The sequence below is a fragment of the Arachis duranensis genome, chromosome 2 (assembly GCF_000817695.3).
Source record: "Arachis duranensis cultivar V14167 chromosome 2, aradu.V14167.gnm2.J7QH, whole genome shotgun sequence".
NCBI lineage: Eukaryota > Viridiplantae > Streptophyta > Magnoliopsida > Fabales > Fabaceae > Arachis > Arachis duranensis.
The window spans coordinates 3656160-3674817 of NC_029773.3; the positions used below are offsets into that span (position 1 = coordinate 3656160).

General features: G+C 36.4%; 3 protein-coding genes and 1 non-coding gene across 9 annotated transcripts; 3 read left to right on the forward strand and 1 right to left on the reverse strand.

The window, feature by feature from the left end:
- The first annotated feature begins 1444 nt into the window (after window positions 1-1444).
- Window positions 1445-6359, forward strand: LOC110277908 (putative disease resistance protein At3g14460). 5 transcript variants are annotated; one of them, XR_008005728.1, is made up of 4 exons: window positions 1445-5179; window positions 5393-5406; window positions 5517-5702; window positions 6000-6358. XR_008005728.1 is itself a non-coding variant. In XM_052256947.1 (2 exons), the coding sequence occupies exon 1, from the start codon at window positions 1565-1567 to the stop codon at window positions 5159-5161; it is 3597 nt and encodes a 1198-aa protein (XP_052112907.1). In that variant the 5' UTR covers window positions 1445-1564; the 3' UTR covers window positions 5162-5179; window positions 5393-5525. The 5 variants fall into 5 exon arrangements, 1 of the variants encoding a protein (XP_052112907.1); XR_008005727.1 differs by lacking the exon at window positions 5393-5406 and having other exon boundaries at window positions 5517-5850; window positions 6000-6359; XR_008005726.1 differs by lacking the exon at window positions 5393-5406.
- Window positions 6360-8570: 2211 nt separating this feature from the next.
- On the reverse strand, window positions 8571-10568 carry LOC107473024 (uncharacterized). The gene has a single exon (XM_052257697.1). The coding sequence runs from the start codon at window positions 10566-10568 to the stop codon at window positions 8571-8573; it is 1998 nt and encodes a 665-aa protein (XP_052113657.1).
- Window positions 10569-11458: 890 nt separating this feature from the next.
- Window positions 11459-17614, forward strand: LOC107473022 (putative disease resistance RPP13-like protein 1). Of its 2 annotated transcripts, none has more exons than XM_016092551.2 (2): window positions 11459-14244; window positions 14735-17614. In XM_016092551.2, the coding sequence occupies exon 1, from the start codon at window positions 11613-11615 to the stop codon at window positions 14241-14243; it is 2631 nt and encodes an 876-aa protein (XP_015948037.1). In that variant the 5' UTR covers window positions 11459-11612; the 3' UTR covers window position 14244; window positions 14735-17614. The 2 variants fall into 2 exon arrangements, with proteins under 2 accessions (XP_015948037.1, XP_052112782.1); XM_052256822.1 differs by having other exon boundaries at window positions 14967-17614.
- LOC127745403 (small nucleolar RNA R71) lies at window positions 15541-15647 on the forward strand. Its single transcript, XR_008006592.1, has one exon. It is a non-coding gene; the product is annotated as a small nucleolar RNA R71 (small nucleolar RNA).
- Window positions 17615-18658: the final 1044 nt, after the last annotated feature.

An 18658-nucleotide genomic window follows, 5' to 3' on the forward strand; every position in this document is an offset into this window, starting at 1 on the left:
ACCATGAGATACATACAAAAATCTGGTGCCAAAATGCTCTTAGTTTTATATAGTTTCCACAATGGTGACAGGGGAAACAACACCACTTGCAAGAAAGAATTAAAAAATGAAAAGTTAGTGCAAAGCCAATTAAGCACGCCACTAATATGAATTTTCTAAGTTACCTCCGAGACCGATACCGTGTCTAAAAGTATATACCACTTTCTTTGGAAAGCTTTCTTGGTTTTAACTCTCTAGAATTTCGTGATAATGTATTTCTCTAAGAAGACAATATTTACATCCAAAAATTCAATAAAAGAATCATTATGAGAATTACCTAATGCTGTAATTAACTAATTATATTTAGTTCTTTACAGCTGCATCAGTTGAATAATGCTTCCTCAACTTGCAATTCTAATAGCTTTATAGCATCCCTGGGAACTAATTAACTAAAAACAAAAAATGTGCATACAAGGAGAAAAAATCATCGTTTTTACCAACAGCCACATACATTTTTCCAACCAAAAACGTGGCAAAAAAGTAAGTGTAGCAATTGATACCATAAAACGTGGCTATAGAAAATTGTCCACAGTTGAACAGATGACCATTTGAAAAGCGTGACCAGTTATAGCCACATTTTTCAGCTTTTCAGTACACTTTTAATTAAAACATGGTAAAAGACAAATTTTCTTGTAGTAATATAACCGAAAAAAAAAAAACTGAATTCATTTTGGTTGTACTCAACTTAAGAATATTGATTAACAATTTGGTTGTCTCTACTAGCTAGGGATATATTATTGAAAAAGTAAGCATATAATGGATTATGTTTTACAAATAAATGTAACCTTTCTTTATGTGTTAGAGCATCAATTCCATAAGTAATCTGCAGGATCTAGCATCATGATCTTAACAAGTTCTCTAATCTGACTGCTCAAAAAATTGCATTTATTATTGGTTGCATATTTCATTGTCATTGATTTTTGGTATCAAAATTAGTGTGAAATATACTTTTCATTTAGATTTTTTGTCATCCAAGTATATTATATTTGCTACTATGTTATTTTCTTTTACAAAATTTACATATTTTCTTTTATGGATTTGGATTCTCTAAATTTTAAATTTTATTTTAGAGAGTAAAATGTGATCTCTCACCATTTATTTTATAGGTGGGACCAAGAATAAATATGAGAGAAAAACCATTCAAGAGTAGAAGATCACACTTTACCCTCTAAAGTACAAATTCAAAATTTAGAGGATCCAAATCCTTCTTTTATAAACCGTACTAGCTATTACCTTTTGTAACATCCTATTACATAGAGTCTTATGCTTAAATCATAAAACCGAGGTAGCAAGATATTACGACCTCTAAAATTAGTACAGAGCCAGCAAGACAGTCCCACTAATTAAGGAGACTAACGTTTTATTGAGTCAACAGTCTTTGTCTTTTTGCCATCAAGTTATTGAGAACTACTTCTTCACGATAAGCTTTCATACACCTACACACAGTTCAGTTACAAACCCTGCAAAATCTGCATCTTCACTTTCCTTCATACCAGAATTCTGATCACTTGTTTGAGATCAAATCATGGCTGGTGCATTTGTTGGTGGAGCTTTCCTTTCTAGCTTCATTGACGTTGTCCTTAACAGATTGCTCACAATGGATACGGTCAACCAAGCCTTGGGCAACAAACTTGTCCCTGACTTGGTTGAGAGGCTGAAGATTTCTCTGCTTGCTGCTGAAGCTGTGCTTGATGATGCTGAGTACAAGCAACAGCGCGACAAACGTGTGAGGGATTGGCTCGATAGTCTGAGAGATGCTGTTTATGATGCTGATGATTTTCTGGACGCTGTCCTCACCAAAGAAGCAACTCAAAAGGAGGTACGTTCTGTCTTGCCTAGTTTCTTGCTCAACCGACATAGGAAGATGATGGTAGATAACATGGGAACGGTGGTTTCAAGAATAGAATCTCTTGTACAGAAAAAAGATACCCGTGGTCTTGAAAAGATTACCAAGGATAATAACTTATCATCATCATCATCATCATGGCAAGAAACCACATGTCTGATGGAAGGGAAGATATATGGCAAGGAGGACGATCAACAAGCTTTAATCAAAATAATAAATGACCACAGAGAATCTCAGTTAACTGTGATTCCTATTGTTGGCATGGGTGGGGTTGGTAAAACAACCTTAGCCAAATGGGCGTACAGTGTCGCGGAAGGATTTGATCTCAAAGCATGGGTCTGCATCTCTGACACATTTGATGTTGCTGAGATTACAAAGAAAACCATTGAGGAGATTACTAAAAATTTTTGTACCCCTGGGAGTTTAAATTTGCTTCAAAATAAACTGCAGGAAATCTTGTCGGGAAAGAAGTTCTTTTTTGTGCTAGATGATGTCTGGAGCGAAGATGCCTATAAGTGGAAGCAATTTATAATTCCTTTTCACTGTGGGGCTAAGGGTAGTACAATTCTTCTAACAACTCGCATGCAAAGTGTTGCTTCAGTAGTTCAAACATGTCCCGCTTTCCATCTTAGTTTGTTGTGGGAAGAGTCTTGTTGGTTATTGTTTGCAGCCAATGCATGTTTTCCGGAGTCAAACGGGAACCCAGCACTAGAGGCTATCGGTAGACAAATTGTCAACAAGTGTAATGGCTTGCCATTAGCTATAGAAACACTTGGGAGCTCGTTGCGAGGAAAGGATGATGCTGAAGAATGGAATGCTGTTTTAAGGAGTGCCATTTGGGAATCTTCCGAAGGTTCTGGAATTCTTCCAGCATTGTTAATAAGTTACTTCCAGCTACCTCCTTACTTGAAGCGTTGTTTCGTTTATTGTTCCTTGTTTCCCAAAGATCATTACTTTGAGAAAAATGAACTAATTTTGCTGTGGATGGCTGAAGATCTTTTAAGGCTACCAAAGAGAGGAGAGAGTTTAGAAGAAATTGGTTCTGAGTGTTTTGAAGAATTAGCTTCGAGGTTATTCTTTAAAAAGCTTCACGACAATGACAAGTATTTTGTGATGCACGATCTCGTGCATGACTTAGCAGTATTCATTGCTGGAGATTTCTATTGCAGATTTGGTAATGAGGAGATGATTAGGATTCAGCTTCTTCGACATTTGGGTGCAAATTTACATTATTGTGGCTCAAAACAGCTTAATTTGATTTCTGAAGTAGAATCTTTGAGAACATTCTTATTGTTTAGCGATTTCTCATCTATCAGCTACAACATTGAAGCGGAAACATGTGAGATATTATCAAAGCATAAATACTTGAGAGTTTTATCCTTTACAAAACTTAATGTGGCGCCTAATTTAACAGGAGAATTGATCCATATGCGCTACTTGGATCTCTCTTGGACTATTATTAAGACATTGCCCGAGTCTTTGTGCAACATGTATAATTTGCAAACATTGAAGTTGTATGGTTGCTGGGAGCTAACTACGTTGCCTAGTGGTTTGCATAATCTTGTGGATTTGCGACATCTTGATATTAGAAAAACTTCTTTGGAAGAAATGCCCAGAAAAATGAGCAAATTGAATCAGTTGCACGTTTTAAGTTCCTTTGTCGTCGGCAAGCACGAAGAAAATGGAATCCAGGAGTTAGGAGGGATGGTAAATCTTCATGGACCCCTTGAGATTAAGAAGTTGGAGAATATTGTTGATGTGAATGAAGCACAGAGCGCAAAGATAAAGGATAAGAAGCACATTGATGAATTATGCTTGGAATGGTCTTCAGGTGATGGTTTGGTTTCAAGCACAGAAACACAAAGAGACATGCTCGATAACTTGCAACCGCACAATGGGTTGAAAGAGTTGAAAATCAAGGGATACAAGGGTACAATATTTCCAAATTGGGTTGGGCATTGTTCCTACCAAAACATGACACGTGTATCTCTGGAGTCTTGCAAGAATTGCTGCATGCTGCCTTCACTTGGACAGCTGCCATCTCTCAAGTCCCTAAGCATTGAAGGTTTCGATCAGCTGAGGAGTATTGGCGAAGAGTTTTACAAGAATGAAGGAGATCATCATTCTTCGCATATTGCACCGTTTCCCTCACTTGAGAGGCTACAAGTAAGAAATTGTCCAATGTTGAAGGAAGTCTTGAGTATCGTTTCTTCTTTGTCGGATGTGTCCAAAGTTCGCAAACTACATATATACGACAATTTAATGGGACTGGGCATCGAGGATATGTTTCTTGATGGGGATACTTTATCAATTAGGGGATGTGAATCTGTGAAGGAGTCTGCAATGATCAGCATCAAACATCTAAGTTGCCTCCAAGAAATATGCATCTCAGGGTGTTCCTCTGATGTATCGTTTCCTGGCAACTGTTTTCCCAAATCTTTGCAAAAGCTGGAAATCGTGAGGTGTAGAAATCTGGAATTCCCGGAGCAACAGCAGCACAAGTATGATTTGATAGAGCTAAAATTACAAGACAGTTGTGATTCACTGACCTCCTTATGGTTGGATGTCTTTCCCAATCTCAAGAATCTCAAGATAGAAGGGTGTAGGAATCTGGAATCAGTCTCAATGTCGGAGGCACCACACGCTGCTCTTCAAGGTGTCACCATCATTGAGTGCCACAAATTAGTGTCATTTGCAGGAGAAGGACTGGCTGCACCCAACTTGACTCATCTTCAAGTCACATGGTGTGAGAAGTTGGAGGCATTGCCAAGTGACATGAATAGTCTACTCCCAAGTTTACAGTCCCTCGAGATATATGGTTGCCCAAACATTCGCAGGTTGCTAGAGGGTGGTTTGCCGCCTAACTTAAAATCACTTGCTTGGGGAATTTGCGAGCAACAAATGTGGGATCTATCAAGGATGGCCAACTTGCACGCCCTCACTCATCTTAGTATTATTGGTTTGGGGTGTAAGAACATAAAGTCATACCCAGAGGTGGGTTCACTGCCTCACCTTCCCTCCCTTACCGCTCTTGACATATGGTGCTTTGATAATCTGGAGACATTGGAGTGCAACGAGCTTCTCCGCTTCACCTCCCTTGAACAATTGCACATTTCATACTGCAAGAGGCTGAAGAATATGGAAGGAGAAAAGCTGCCTCCCTCTCTCTTGCTACTTCAAATTGAACAGTGTCGTTTGCTGGGAGAACACTGCAAGAACAAGCATCAACTAATCTGGCCCAAAATTTCCCACATCTCCACCATTAAAGTCATCTGAACAGAAATTTCTGAGCAGGTAATTAGATTCACACATGCATAATTGATACTTATTATCACTCATATTTTTCAATAAATTTGCATTTAAAGAGGAACATAAGAATTAATTACCATGCAAAAAAAATTGAAAGGCTGTGAATATCTTTTATCCTATATGCAGCATTTGAGAATTTCGTTGGATATATAAAACAAAAGGATGAATCAAATTTAGTATTTTTACCATCTTCTGCAGTTACTTCTACCGAGGTACAGGTGCCCAGATGGCTAAGATTTCAGCACATAATCTTTATCCAATACAAACCATATTTACATTACCTTCAATCAATCTAAAGAAGTGATTTCTGTTTTTGCTTCAGGTTGGTATAGTTACTCTATTCCTCTATGCAAGTTACTTCAGGTTGGAGAATATGGCAGGAGAAAAGCTTCCTTTTTCTCTGTTACTATTTCAAATTCAAGATTGTCGTTTGCTCGGCAAATGCTACAAGAAGAAGAGTTGCAGCTAAAGTCTTTATGAAGGTAGCAGAAACTTGATGGATCTATAGGTATTGATATTTGAAACTGCTCTATCTCATATCATTTCTTATGGATACCAACTCAAATAGATTTTCCAGGGGCCTGAAGAACTGCTTTCTTTATGTATTCAACCATTAAAATGTCCATTAAGCAGCTTCTGTGCAACTTTGTGAACATGTAAATACTTTTGTGAAATTTTCCATTGTGGTATTGTTATTTTAATGTCAATTTTTTTCCTCAAGCTGAATTTGTTCCTTTCAGTTCTGTTTTTGAAGCTAAAAAGGAAGGCAATAACGTTGTTCTCATCATTGTGTATTTATATGCAGGTTCTGATCATTTTTCCTCTGTCTGAGCAAACATTTTTTGGAGTTTTCCTCAATATTCCCATTAGTGTATTAATCTCATCAAGTGAATGATTGGTTGGTCAAATATTTTCTTGTTTAACTGGATATTCTTCGCTCATAGTTCGTCAATTTGGAGGTGTGATTGCAATCTGAACTCTCTAGTAGAACTGCCAGAAAGTTCATAAACAATGGCTATCTACTGTACAATTGATTTCATTTAGTTTATGTTCTTGTACAAGATTTGTACTTTTATGCTAATTAATGTTTGTAAGTTGAGACATTTTGTAGCTTTGATTTGGAAAATAGTGAAAACTTTTACCTTCTCACATTGAGAGGTTTTTTTTCCGCGTTAAACTTTGGTGTTATATTATTCTGTCTTCTCTTCAATATTTTTCTGCTATTAACTATTGCCACAGTCTGCCTATATTATGTTTGGGTGCTTCCATATTATGCCTTTGACAGGTTTAATTTATTCCCACCACTCTTAAGAGTGAAAAGTAATTTTACAATGTTACTGTAAAATACAATTAAGTATATTGCCTAAGAACCACAAAGATATAGGATTCTCACAAGATTAGAAGATTATAAAAGTTAGGATAAAGTATATTTTTTGTTCTTAAGGTTTGTGATTTTTTTTTAAAAAATATTCTTAATTTTAATTGTATTTAATTTTGTTTTTAATATTTTTTATTTGTATCAAAATTATTCCTGGATGTTAGTTTCATCTGAAACGTTTGGGACAAAATTAAAAATATCTAGGGATAGTTTTGAAACAAACAAAAAACGTTAAAAGACAAAATTGAATAAATCGAAAATGTTAGAGACAAAATTGAATAAAATTAAATTTTAGAAGTATTTTTGAAAATAATTAAAAATTTGGAGACAAAAAATATATTTTAACCTAAAAATTATATTAAGGTGGATGCTATATAACTAGTAGCACAATGTTTCCAATCGTGCACATGAGACACGAGAAGGAAAAATCTTGGTTTCTAGCTTTGGTTGAATATACCATATAACCGAAGGAAAATAAATTCAATTTGGTGGTTGTACTCAACTTAAGAATACTAATTAACAACGCTGTTTGTAATTAGAACTGAATGTTTTCAGGGGTGTTTACAAGAACTAATTGTCTCTTGGCAATTGGCATATACACAATTTTCCTTGAATAATTGAACGTGAAGAATCATGCTCTTCCAAAAGAAAATTCAGTTGATTAAGTAGTCAACAAATAAAACAAATTTATAAAAATAAACTTGTTATGTGTAATCTACATTATATATATTAAATAAAGTCAAAAAATTAAATTTTACAAATATTTTGAAAAAAATTATATTATATAATAATATTTTTAATAAAATAGTAATTAATTAATAAATTTTAAATATGATAATTTAATTATTTATCAAATAATATAAAATAAAATTTAGTTTATTCTGTGGTGCAACAAAATTACCAGTTTCACGGACTCCCGCAGGAAGACCCAAACTTGTTTATCTCAATTTTTCTATAAATTTATGACACTGTGAACACTAATGGAGTTCATCATGATGTTTATAAGTTGCGTCTCTATTATACGTAGGGGTGGAAAAAGGCCACATGGCCTGCTAGGGGCCTGCAGCTTGGCATGTATTTGGTCTGGCATGTTATAAAAGAGGCACAGGCCCAGGCTCTTTTAAAAGCCTTAGCTTAATATGTTAATAGGCCAGGCCTAAGCTCACTAATTAGCCTTATTGGCCTGTCAGGGCTGCCTGGGCATATTAAAACATAATTAAATATATAAATACTTTTTTATTATTAATAAAATTATGAGATATTTTAAATTTATTATATTTTATTATAAATATTTTTGTATATTTTAAATATTTTAAAAGATTAAAAATTCTTGTAAATATTAAATATAATATATATTACATATAAATATTTTTAGTAAAAAATAAATTTTTTAAATAATATTTTTATTTTTATAAAAAAAAATTATCAAACCTTTTAACATGCTTCAGACTAAGCCAGACTGAATAACAAACTAGATCTAATACTTTATAAAGAGCTTATAGTAGATTGCAGGTCAGGCTCAGACCAAATAACTATATGACCGACCAAACTTATTAAGAACAAAGTCTGACCTGACCTAACCTGTTTCCATCCCCAAGTGCAGAGCACAGAAGTCCCTTCTTATTGTCTTGAGGTAAACTTTGCACTGCAGTGAATTGAGTTAGATTTACTACATCCGGAATCCGGATCCACATGTAACTTAAGTTATGAGATGGCATGAGATATTCAAATTATGAGACGAGGAAAATCATAACCTGGATAACTATTTTTTTTAGTCATTTCATTAAAAAATATGAAATTCTAAAACAATTAAAAAAAAAGGGGAGAAGAAGGAAAATCAACAACACATTATTCAGCATTCTTCTTTTAGTTCAGTAAATCATAAACTCTTATCACAATTACATATAACATTACTAAATATTGTTTTTCAGTGACAGAATATTAGAACAGATTCAAATCTAAAACCAGAACATCATAACACCATACAAAGTACATTACTTATAAGTAAGAACTGAGTAATTTACTTCTTACACATCCCCATCCATCATTTTGGGTTTCTACACTTAGTCCCTTCCGCCCAATATCAAATTGTTCGCTCAAACCAAGTTCTGCCATGAGAAGACAAACATGAGTCAGAAATTCTCCTCCTCTTCGGAGTTGCTGACCATGTGTCGCCCAATCACACTGACTTGCAGCATAAGTAAGCATCTCTATCCACACATTACATATCACTTCCCATGAAACTCTCTGATCTTCAATCTGTGAAGCAAGGCGGCACCCTTCATGGAGCAAAGACTTGCCGGCCTTTTCCGCTCGAAGTTGTTCGAGTGGTTGGTGACTCTGCATGTGCATTTGAATAAGCAATTTTGAAGCGCTTGCAGCATCTTTCACCGGAAGCTGCTCGCGCTGCAATATCCTTATGGCTTCCTTGAAAGTGTTCCGAACGTGAGTAATCCTGTTTATCCATTTAGGCAGCATGAGTGGACGCATGAGTAAAAGATACAACATATAATTGGACATTCTTTTACTCACTTCCCTGTAGTCCTTTTCGGATTCTCCTGTTCTAGAATGATAGCATATATCGGTTGCAATATGCCAAATGAGTAAGCTATGACCGAATTCGACCTCAAAACTCCAGCCAATATTTTTTATTGAAATGGAAGCATTGTCACCTTTATAAGAAAGCAATTTCTTGAGAAAATTGTAATCAGATACTTGTTTGTCGTACAGCATTTGTTTTTGTCTGAGATGTTTAAAGATAAACTGTTTGAGATCAGCATCTGCATCTTCCCATGTCCTTTGCCAATATAATTCCATCACAAAATAGCTTCTGAAAAGAAAATTATTTCGGATGCATCTTCTTACCCTCTTCTTCATGCAAAAATTCAATAAGTTGTGTTGAGCTAACTCCCCTGACCACCTTTTCCGACAAGAAGACAAAACCCAGCAAATGAAATTCTGCAGTGAACTATGCTTGTTGACTAGCCAATTCAAAGTCCAATCCGAGAAAACAAGGGACACAAATGCATAAAGCTCAAGTAAAATAGCCCCAATAAATAAACAATATGTTATATGAATGTCGACCCCTGAGTACTCATGCTCATGAACATTAAGGAAGACAACATATGAAGCTAAAGCAGACACTATGGATAAAACACTAACAAAACGAAAAATGAGACCTAGCACAGAGTAAATTATAGTTGACTTCGTGTAAAGCAAGTCATACAAAAAACCCAACTGGACCTCAACCAATTTAAAAGCATAATTACTCTGTTTCTTGTCATCTTTGTCCTCCCCATGTTCCTTTTTCACCATCAATTGGTAGGTTCGCTGACCCTCTGCGAACCTTAGGCTCAGATTTGCATAGAGACGCTTGAGAACAGGAAACAAGTAGTATCCTCTGTGAACATACTCCACCTCGGCATTGGCATAAGAAAGCTTGAGATTTGGAGGTTCTATGGCCGGAGCGGACAGCAAAGATTCTTCAAGTTGTTCGGCGCTAGCGGATCTCAGAACCCACGTGCGCTCTGCATACTTAATGATCCCGGAAACAAACACTGGTATGGCTATAAAAGTCAAGGCAGTGGTGCTCCAAGATCTTAAGTAGATGTAAAAGGCCACGGAAACTTGGACAATTAGACCAAGCAAATGCCGTAGCCATAAAGTGTTGTCTTCTAAGGCGTAAGCAGTGATTGTGTCCGGGCCGCCGAGATGGAGGAGAAGGAAGGGAGCCCAAATCGCCTGCAGAGCGTGGTTCCTATCTTGTTTGCCCACGTCTCCTTGGTTGTTGGCAAGTGTGCCCAGCGAAACTGTGGCTAACCAATCTGCTGACAGATATGTTACCCAAACCACGATGCTGATGAAGCCACCACGGGCACGCTTCCTCCATGAGCCACATATGATGAGGATAACCTGCCATGTTAGGCTTAGCAAAACCAGCCCCCTCAGCTCCCATTCGTTCCACAGATGTTGCACGTGTTCTGGGAAGATCTCCATGTTCTTGGAAGTGAGACCATGTGCCTCGCTCCTCTCTGACACTTTCTATTTCACGGCTAAAATATATATTAAAAATTTTAAAAGTATTTGTAAGTTCAATTTTATTTCTAAAATTTTTTCACTCATATCAAGTATATCTCTTACCACTAATTTTTTAAAAAACATAAATTAAAGCAACATCAAATGGTAGATGGAATAATAGAAGAGTAGTATAAGATTATCAGAATTTATTATTTTTGACCATCAGTTAATCATTAATATTTAAAAGTTTTTACTAGATAAACAATGAGAACTGTGAACAACGGGTCGCGTTTCAGACCTATTTTAGACTCATTAACCATCCAATTTCACTTTCACTCTGAATCCACCACCTTGACCAAATTTCACTTTACCCTAATTTTAGTGTACATGTAGTATAGTTCTATTTTTTCATAAAATAAAGTATATGGTTGGATTACTAAATTAAAAGAAAAAATTATGCTAAAAAAATTGAGTTGGTGGTTGAGTGACAATAAAAAATAATAAATTTGGTTGGATTTTTTTTAAGAATAATAGAAGAAGGAGAAGCATGTCTTATTTGATTCAACACGTGATAGTCTATGCAGATTAAGGGTAATACTAGGGAGAAAAAAAATAGCCAGAACTTATTTTATTTAATATTTATTAATTGTCGTAACAATTAATAAATGCTAAATAAGGCAAACTATGACTATTTTTGACTGATTTTCTTTGGTTACCAAACATGTCCGGCAGATTAATATATTACTTCACCCAATTAACTGTGTATTGTGATTTGTGATACAGCAATACCGCAAGCTGCATACGACGTATTTTATGCACTACTGAGTATTACTCCATTGCATACCGTATAACTATAGGCCCCAATGATGCATGAGGATTGAGAAGCGTGCCAATTGTTGGGACCTGGCCCTCTAAAATAGACTTGTCCTAAGCTCAACTCTAAACCAAACAAACCAAGAGAAAACAGATACATACATTACGGGTGTTCAAACACTCAAAATAATCCGCACACAAAGTGATGTAATGGGCAATAATCGCGATACAGTGATCATCGCGGGAGCAAAGGTACTGGAGAACAGGAGAATGCGGTGGAGGGCATCAGAGGTCCTGGATTTCATCGAAGACGCAGAGAAGAAACAAGTGAAGGATCCACAAGTGAAGTCATGGCTTCAAGGCATTAAGGATCTATGCTACGAGTTAATTGATGTTTCAGAAGAATTTGAGCTAGAGCAACAGGCGAAGAAGTTACGCTTTGTAGGCCTCCAACACTTTAACGGTAACGTGAAAAGCATCATTCGTGAGTTTGAGATCTTAATTAAAAAGGTCGACGAATTGAACCTAATTGGTTCGAGTTCGGAACTACCAGTACCCGAGGCTGAGCTCGAGCCACAAAATCTGCATTCGAATATTACTGGCAAAGAGCTCATGGTTGGTCGAGATGCTGAAATTCAAGACTTAATTAGAAGGTTGACTAAGGAATATCATAGATGCATATGCCTTGTTGGAGAAGAGGTTGGAATAGGAAGGACTGCGCTGGCCCGACATGTCTACAACAGTTCTCAAGTGCAAAGTAAGTTTCATTTCATGGCATGGGTAACTGTCTCTCAACAATTCAATGTGAAGCGAATTGTTAAGACTATGCTGGAATTCGCTCCTGAAAAACCAGAGTACGTTGGTGATGAATTTGAATTATTGGAACTTGAGCTTCATAAGTTCATAGTCACGAGGGAGAATAAAGTCGCAGAAGTAGCAAAAGAAGTAGCAGAATCCACACACACCGTGTTTATGACAAGTCTCTCCCCCGAAGCTTGCTGGTCAATTATGAAACATCACGCATTTGGTGATGATCTGAAGAATGAGTCATCGGTGGAAAGGATATTCGGGCAAGTTGGAAGAAAAATCGCAGAAAAGTGCCCAGGGAAGCCAGTTGTTGCTAGATCTTTAGGTGTTATGTTGCGCGGCAGATCTCACGAAGAATGGCATGATGTATTGATGAGTGAGAAGCTATCGGGGTACGACTTGAAATCTTTACCCATGTTGAGTGAATACTTGTATTCTAGAATGCCTCCTGCTTTGAGACAATGCTTGCTGTATTGCTCCATCTTCCCTAAGAATCACTCCATTCAAGTAGACAAGCTCGTCAAACTATGGATGGCGCAGGGCTTTATTGCCTCCCATGAAGAAGACAAGATGGAAATACAAGGCTGGAAATACGTCAAGCAATTGCGAGATTGCTCTGCCTTCCAAGAATTTGAACTGGATGGTGAGGGCGCCTTCGTATGCAAATTGGAGGAAGAAATGCATGAATTTATTCAAGATCTTGCGCAAAACGAATGCCACATAGTCTTTCTTGATGAAGAGACAACCATGGAAAAGTCCGGAGACAGTGACCGTGTAACACAGCCTCCTCATTGTCGTCATTGTACCCTTTGTCTTCAATATCAAACCTCTTTCCCAGATTCAATTGACAATGGAGGTAAACTCAAGGCAGGTAAACTACACACTCTAATGGTCTTGTCCGAGTCTTCTGACATAGATCCAACAAATCTTGCCAGCCTTCTGTGTCTTGTGAAGAGGATCAGGGCGTTGGATTTGAGCTCTTGCGCAATAAAAGAGCTTCCATTGAAGGCAGCTGAGTTGCTACATCTAAGGTACCTTAACCTGTCTTTCAATCATGAGCTAAAGAAGTTGCCTTCTGCAATAAGTAACTTGCTTAATTTGCAAACTTTAAATCTCAACGGATGTGATAGTCTTCAGAAACTGCCAAAAAGTATAGGCAAATTGATCAAGTTGCGACATCTTGAGATTCTCTGGACAACAAGCCTTAGCTACCTACCAAAAGGGATTGCAAGCTTAACCTTGTTGAGAACCTTAAATCGATTCTTCGGGAGCAGTGGTGGTGCTAGCAGAAGCAAAGCATGCAGTCTTGGAGATTTGGAAAATCTAAACAATATCGAAGGGTGTCTTACTATAGATGGATTGGGTGGTGAAACTGAAATTTCTGAAGCTACAAGAGCTGGTCTAAGGAACAAGAAAAATCTGCTTGGCTTGGAACTGTGGTTTTCTATCGTAGGATTGAAGGCCAACGATGAAGTCCTACTTGATAGCTTAGAAGCACCTCCTCAATTGCAACTCCTTGGAATATTTTACTACGGAGGAAGTTCATTCCCCAACTGGATGATTGAATTGAATGAGCTAAAACATCTAATGCTTGTTAACTGCAGTAAATGCAATGTTTTGCCCCCTTTAGGGAAACTCCCATTCCTTGAATCACTTGAGATCAAGAATATGCCTAATGTGAAGATGGTAGGTTTCGAATTTCTAGGAATAGGATTAAACCATGAGGATGCTGGCAACGAAGGCTCCTCATCTGATGCAATTGCATTTCCCAGATTGAGCAAGCTTCACTTCATAAAGTTGGATGAATGGGAAGAGTGGACTGAACTCAATGGTAATGTTGGAGATGAGAAGATTATGCCTCTACTGTCTTCTTTGTCAGTTGTATACTGTGAAAAGTTAGAATCACTTCCTGACTACATCGATAGGAAGAAAAATCTGACACAAGTTATTGAAGGATGTCCTTTGCTACCAGAAAAAAAAAAAAAGGTGCAAGAAGAGATGAAGAAAATGTATTCAAGAAACCAAGAAGATTAAGGTAAGCTATTCTTCAAACTGTCCTATAGTAAACATTGTTGGAGTCAATATCTTCTATTAGGTAGCTATATTTCTTTGTCAAATATGTGGACTCTGCATATAGCATACAACTGTATTCATAGTTTCAGTTTGCTTGTTTTGCAATTTAAGTACATTCATTTTAAGTTAACACTTTAAATAGACTCAGCAATAATTTTTTTAAATTATTAAAAGTTACTTCTTACTTGTTAGCAAAACTAAGCTTGTCAGTACCTATTAACGTTATTATTCCTCCTCACCTGTTAATCAAGTCTAGTTTAGTGTGTTCATAAATTTGACATAGAGGGACATTTGTTCAAGGCCCAATGAAAGGAATATTAATTGTAGTTTCTTGAATATTTTTAAAAACTTTAAAAAATTCTTCTCTTAATCTTGTTTCTGGAACTTTTAAGGGTATGAAATTTTTTATTCATAGGTTTTCACTTTTTTCTTCTTGAATTCTATTGGTGCAGAAGCTGGAGCTTCTTCTAAATTCTCCTCCATTTTCGCTTCGGGAGGATCTTCAGTTCCTTTCTCATTTTTCTTAGGGAGCTCCTTGTTAATCACTTTCCCACTCTTTAGAGAGTTGTCCTTACATTCTTCTCTAAAATTCCTACTTGCACATCTAGATTTTTTATGGAAGCTTCTTGATTTTTGAGTTTTGTTCTTATTTCTTCTATGAAATCTTGGGTTTATTGCATGAAGGTGACGCTGGTATGGGAAAGTTTGTCTACTGTGAGCTCAAGAGATGATGATTTTTTATGGTTAGTTGTTGATATGGAATATTAAATTTTCTTTGTCTTTGATTACCCAACCAAAATTGGGATGGTTCCTCCAACCAGGATTATAAGTTTTTGAAAATAAATTATTTTCTGGTCTTGAGGAATATCCCATAAAATTCACTTGCTTAATGGATGAATGACCTCTCGTGTATATGTCACACCTTTCACTTGGATATTCTCCTCCATACAGATCACATAAAACTTGACTTCCGATGGCGGGTACTTGATTATGTTTCAATTGTTTTGTGAGTGAGGATATTGCCTGGAGTTCATTTTATTTTGTGCTAGAAGTGTCTATGGTGTCTAGTGCCATCACACCCTTTTTAGTAGCCCTTTCAAATAAATACATAAAATTGTTGGCCGCCACTATTTCTGTTAATTCCAATGCTTCTTTAAGCGTCTTTCTATGTAAGGAACCTCCAACCGATGAGTTAATCATTGTTCTTGAGACTTGAGAGACGCCATCATAAAAAGTTTGGATTTGAAGCCATTCAAAAAAGACATGATGTGGACATCTTCTAAGCATCTTCTTGTACCTCTTCCAAGTTTCATAGAGGGATTCACTCTTTTTTTGGGAGAATGAATTGATGTCATTCCTCATCCAGGGCAACTTTTGGAGTGAAAAATATTTAGTTAAAAATTTGCTAACTAAATCCTCCCACGAAGTGATGCTGTCCAAGGGTTGAGTTTGGAGCCATTACGTGGCCCTGTCTCTAAGAGAGAAAGGGAAGAGACTTAGCCGAATGGCTTCAGGACTAACTCCATTACTCTTCATCATGTCACATAACTGCAGAAAATTAGCTATGTGGATGTTCGGATCCTCTTGAGGGCTACCTCTAAATTGGTCTCGTTGTACCAAGTGGATTAGTGAAGACTTTAGTTCAAAGTTATTTGTTTGAATCATGGGCTTTACTATGCTATCTCCACAACTTTTGATGGTTTATCAGTGGCTAAGAGAAAGGGGGTTGAATCTTAGCCCCCTTTTCGCTTAGTAACTCTTGCTGTCCTTTAGAACACTTGAGGAGATATTTTTTGTTTTTGTCTCGTGCTTAGTCAAGAGACTTTTTCGTTTTGTTTCGTGACCAGCCAGGAGATATTTTTCAGTTTTGTCTCCTATGCAGCAGAATCAGAAATGGAGTAGAAGAAAGAGAGAATTATACCAAGATATATCCTGGTTCAGCTGCTAAGTGCAATGCAGCCTACATCCAGTATCCATCACAACAATGATGGAATTTCACTATAATCATCTTTGATTACAAACACCAATTTTCCCTAGGAACAACCCTTCCTATCCGGGACAAGTCCAGAATCTAACCCGAACCCTGAACTTGACTTGGTCAATACCAAGCTTTCAACTGCTAAGTGCTAACCAAACTTGTAAGGGAATTCCCACAGATTTACAAAGGACCTCTAAGGGCATCTATGGCTTTTTTTCTTTTAATTTTGTGCACTCTGCCTTTTTTCACTCTATGGCTTTTTCTTTACAAACCTCACTGTTTGCCTTTTTTCATGAAACTCATGACAGACAAAATTAAACAAAAAATTACAAAATAGAAAACATTGAAGGAGAAGAACTTCTGTTAGCTTAGGTAGCTATGTGAACACTATGCTTTCACTCTTTTCCTTACTTCAAGCCCTGGCTGTTCTCCCTTATTTATAGAAGGGGAAGCCTCCATGGTTGAAACTGTTGAACCAAGCTAAACTTCTTCTTCTTTATGAAAAACCAGTTCGGCCAGAGAGAGAGAGGAGAGATAACCGAATGTAAACCCAACATGTAATTACCTCCGTGTCTTCTCTTGGTCACCAATCTTCATCAATTCGAGCCATCCATCTTAACTTGCACTCCAAGAAGGATTCCTAGCCCTTGATGAGTTCTTGATAATGACAGCTTCATCTGCTCCAACTTCTGCATCCTCCATCACGTAGCCACTGTAGCTACCTCCTATGGTGGTTGATCAAAAGCAGAGACAAGCCATGCCTCCAAGGATCTTCTTCCTATGATCGAGTTGATCTTCTTTCTTTTTTAGGGTATGAAAGGCTTAAGATTACTTCACCACATCTTACCTTTAGTGGTAAAGATCTTAGTCACATCACACTTCAGATTTTATTTTTCTTGATGTCATCATTACAATGACCTTATCACTAGCTTCTTCTTCTTTCAGATGGTAGCTTAAAATTTCTTCCATAGTTGCTGTGAAGTGACCGAAAGTAAGAAGAGAGATGAGAGAGAAGAGAGAAGACTTTCAATGTAATTTGAATGAAGAAATAAAATTGAATTAATTTTGCTTCCCTTTTGCTAAGAGTGGCGTGGAGCACTATTGATAGCAATCAAATCAAATGCTGTTTTTCTCTCATGGTTCCAATGCAATTAATGTGAGTTGAATTAAATTTGAAATCCATCTTATAACGAGAGAAAGAGAGTAACCGAACTAAGCAGCAAGTTTCCCTCTTTCTCATTTTTCAATTTGGATCAAGCTACTAGATCTCTTCTTCAAACTAATTTGGGCTAATAGTAGTTAATTTTGGCCCAACAAGAGTAATAATAATTCAGCCACAACACTTTAAACATTTTTCAACCAATGCTAAATGTAAGATTCACATTTGGGCTTGTAAATTTTTATTTCTTTTTAGCCCAACACCAAATCTACAGGTAATCAAAATCATTAATTAGTTAATATGAAATTAACGTTCAAATTAATAATTTTACAATTAATTCTATTAATAATGTTTGATTATCACTAATTTTAATTTGAAATTTTTCAAACTCATCAACTTTCAGAGGTAGGCGTGTTGTAGTTTCCAACGGTCCTTCTTGCATTGTTTTGTTCTTCTGTCATTCTCGCTTCTTCTTGTCTTCTGACTCTTTCTTTCCTTCTTAATCGAAATAGAGTTAGCTCTATTAGCTCTATTTTGAGATCGTACCAGAGAGGTGTGGAATTTTCTCTCTCTTGCATGCAAAACAACAAAAACAAGGGATAAAGCGTACCTTGCGGAATTAAAAAAAAGGGAGGTAAAGAAGAATCTAAACAAAATAAAGAAAATAAAAGAAAATATCAGAAAATAAAATAAAACAAGATCTAATTTAAGATTTAACTAGACGTATGTTGTCAGTCTTAAATAATCTTCGACAACGATACCAAAATTTGATGAACAAAAATTAATGCTCACAGATACTAGCAAGTGCACCAGATTGTTCAAGTAATACTTTGATGAGTGGATATCATTCTCACGAGGATTAATAGAATGAGGCAATTAGCGTCTAATTAAATCTCTAATTAGATAGATCAAACCTTGGATGATGAATTGTGAATTTCGAAAAAGAGAAAAAACAGAGAAGAAGAGAATGAAAGAATGCTTTAAAGTTGGAAGAAAACCAATAGATGAGAATATTAAAGGTCTCGGAGATGTTGATTCTTGGAAGAACAATGATTATGATTTCTTATTTAATTCATGCAAAAATATTTTCATAGCAAATCATTTATAACTAAACATCAATCCCTTGTTGATTTAATTTTTTAAACCCAATTAATCGCCAATTCATTGGTCAATTAATCAAGAAAAAAGGTAAAGAACAATTTCGATTTTATTGCCACACAATCTTCAAGAACTATCACT

What these genes read in the sequence shown, in the direction of transcription:
- LOC110277908 (XM_052256947.1), top strand. Translation starts at nt 1,565, where the DNA reads ATGGCTGGTGCATTTGTTGGTGGAGCTTTCCTTTCTAGCTTCATTGAC.
- LOC107473024 (XM_052257697.1), bottom strand. Translation starts at nt 10,568, where the DNA reads ATGGAGATCTTCCCAGAACACGTGCAACATCTGTGGAACGAATGGGAG.
- LOC107473022 (XM_016092551.2), top strand. Translation starts at nt 11,613, where the DNA reads ATGGGCAATAATCGCGATACAGTGATCATCGCGGGAGCAAAGGTACTG.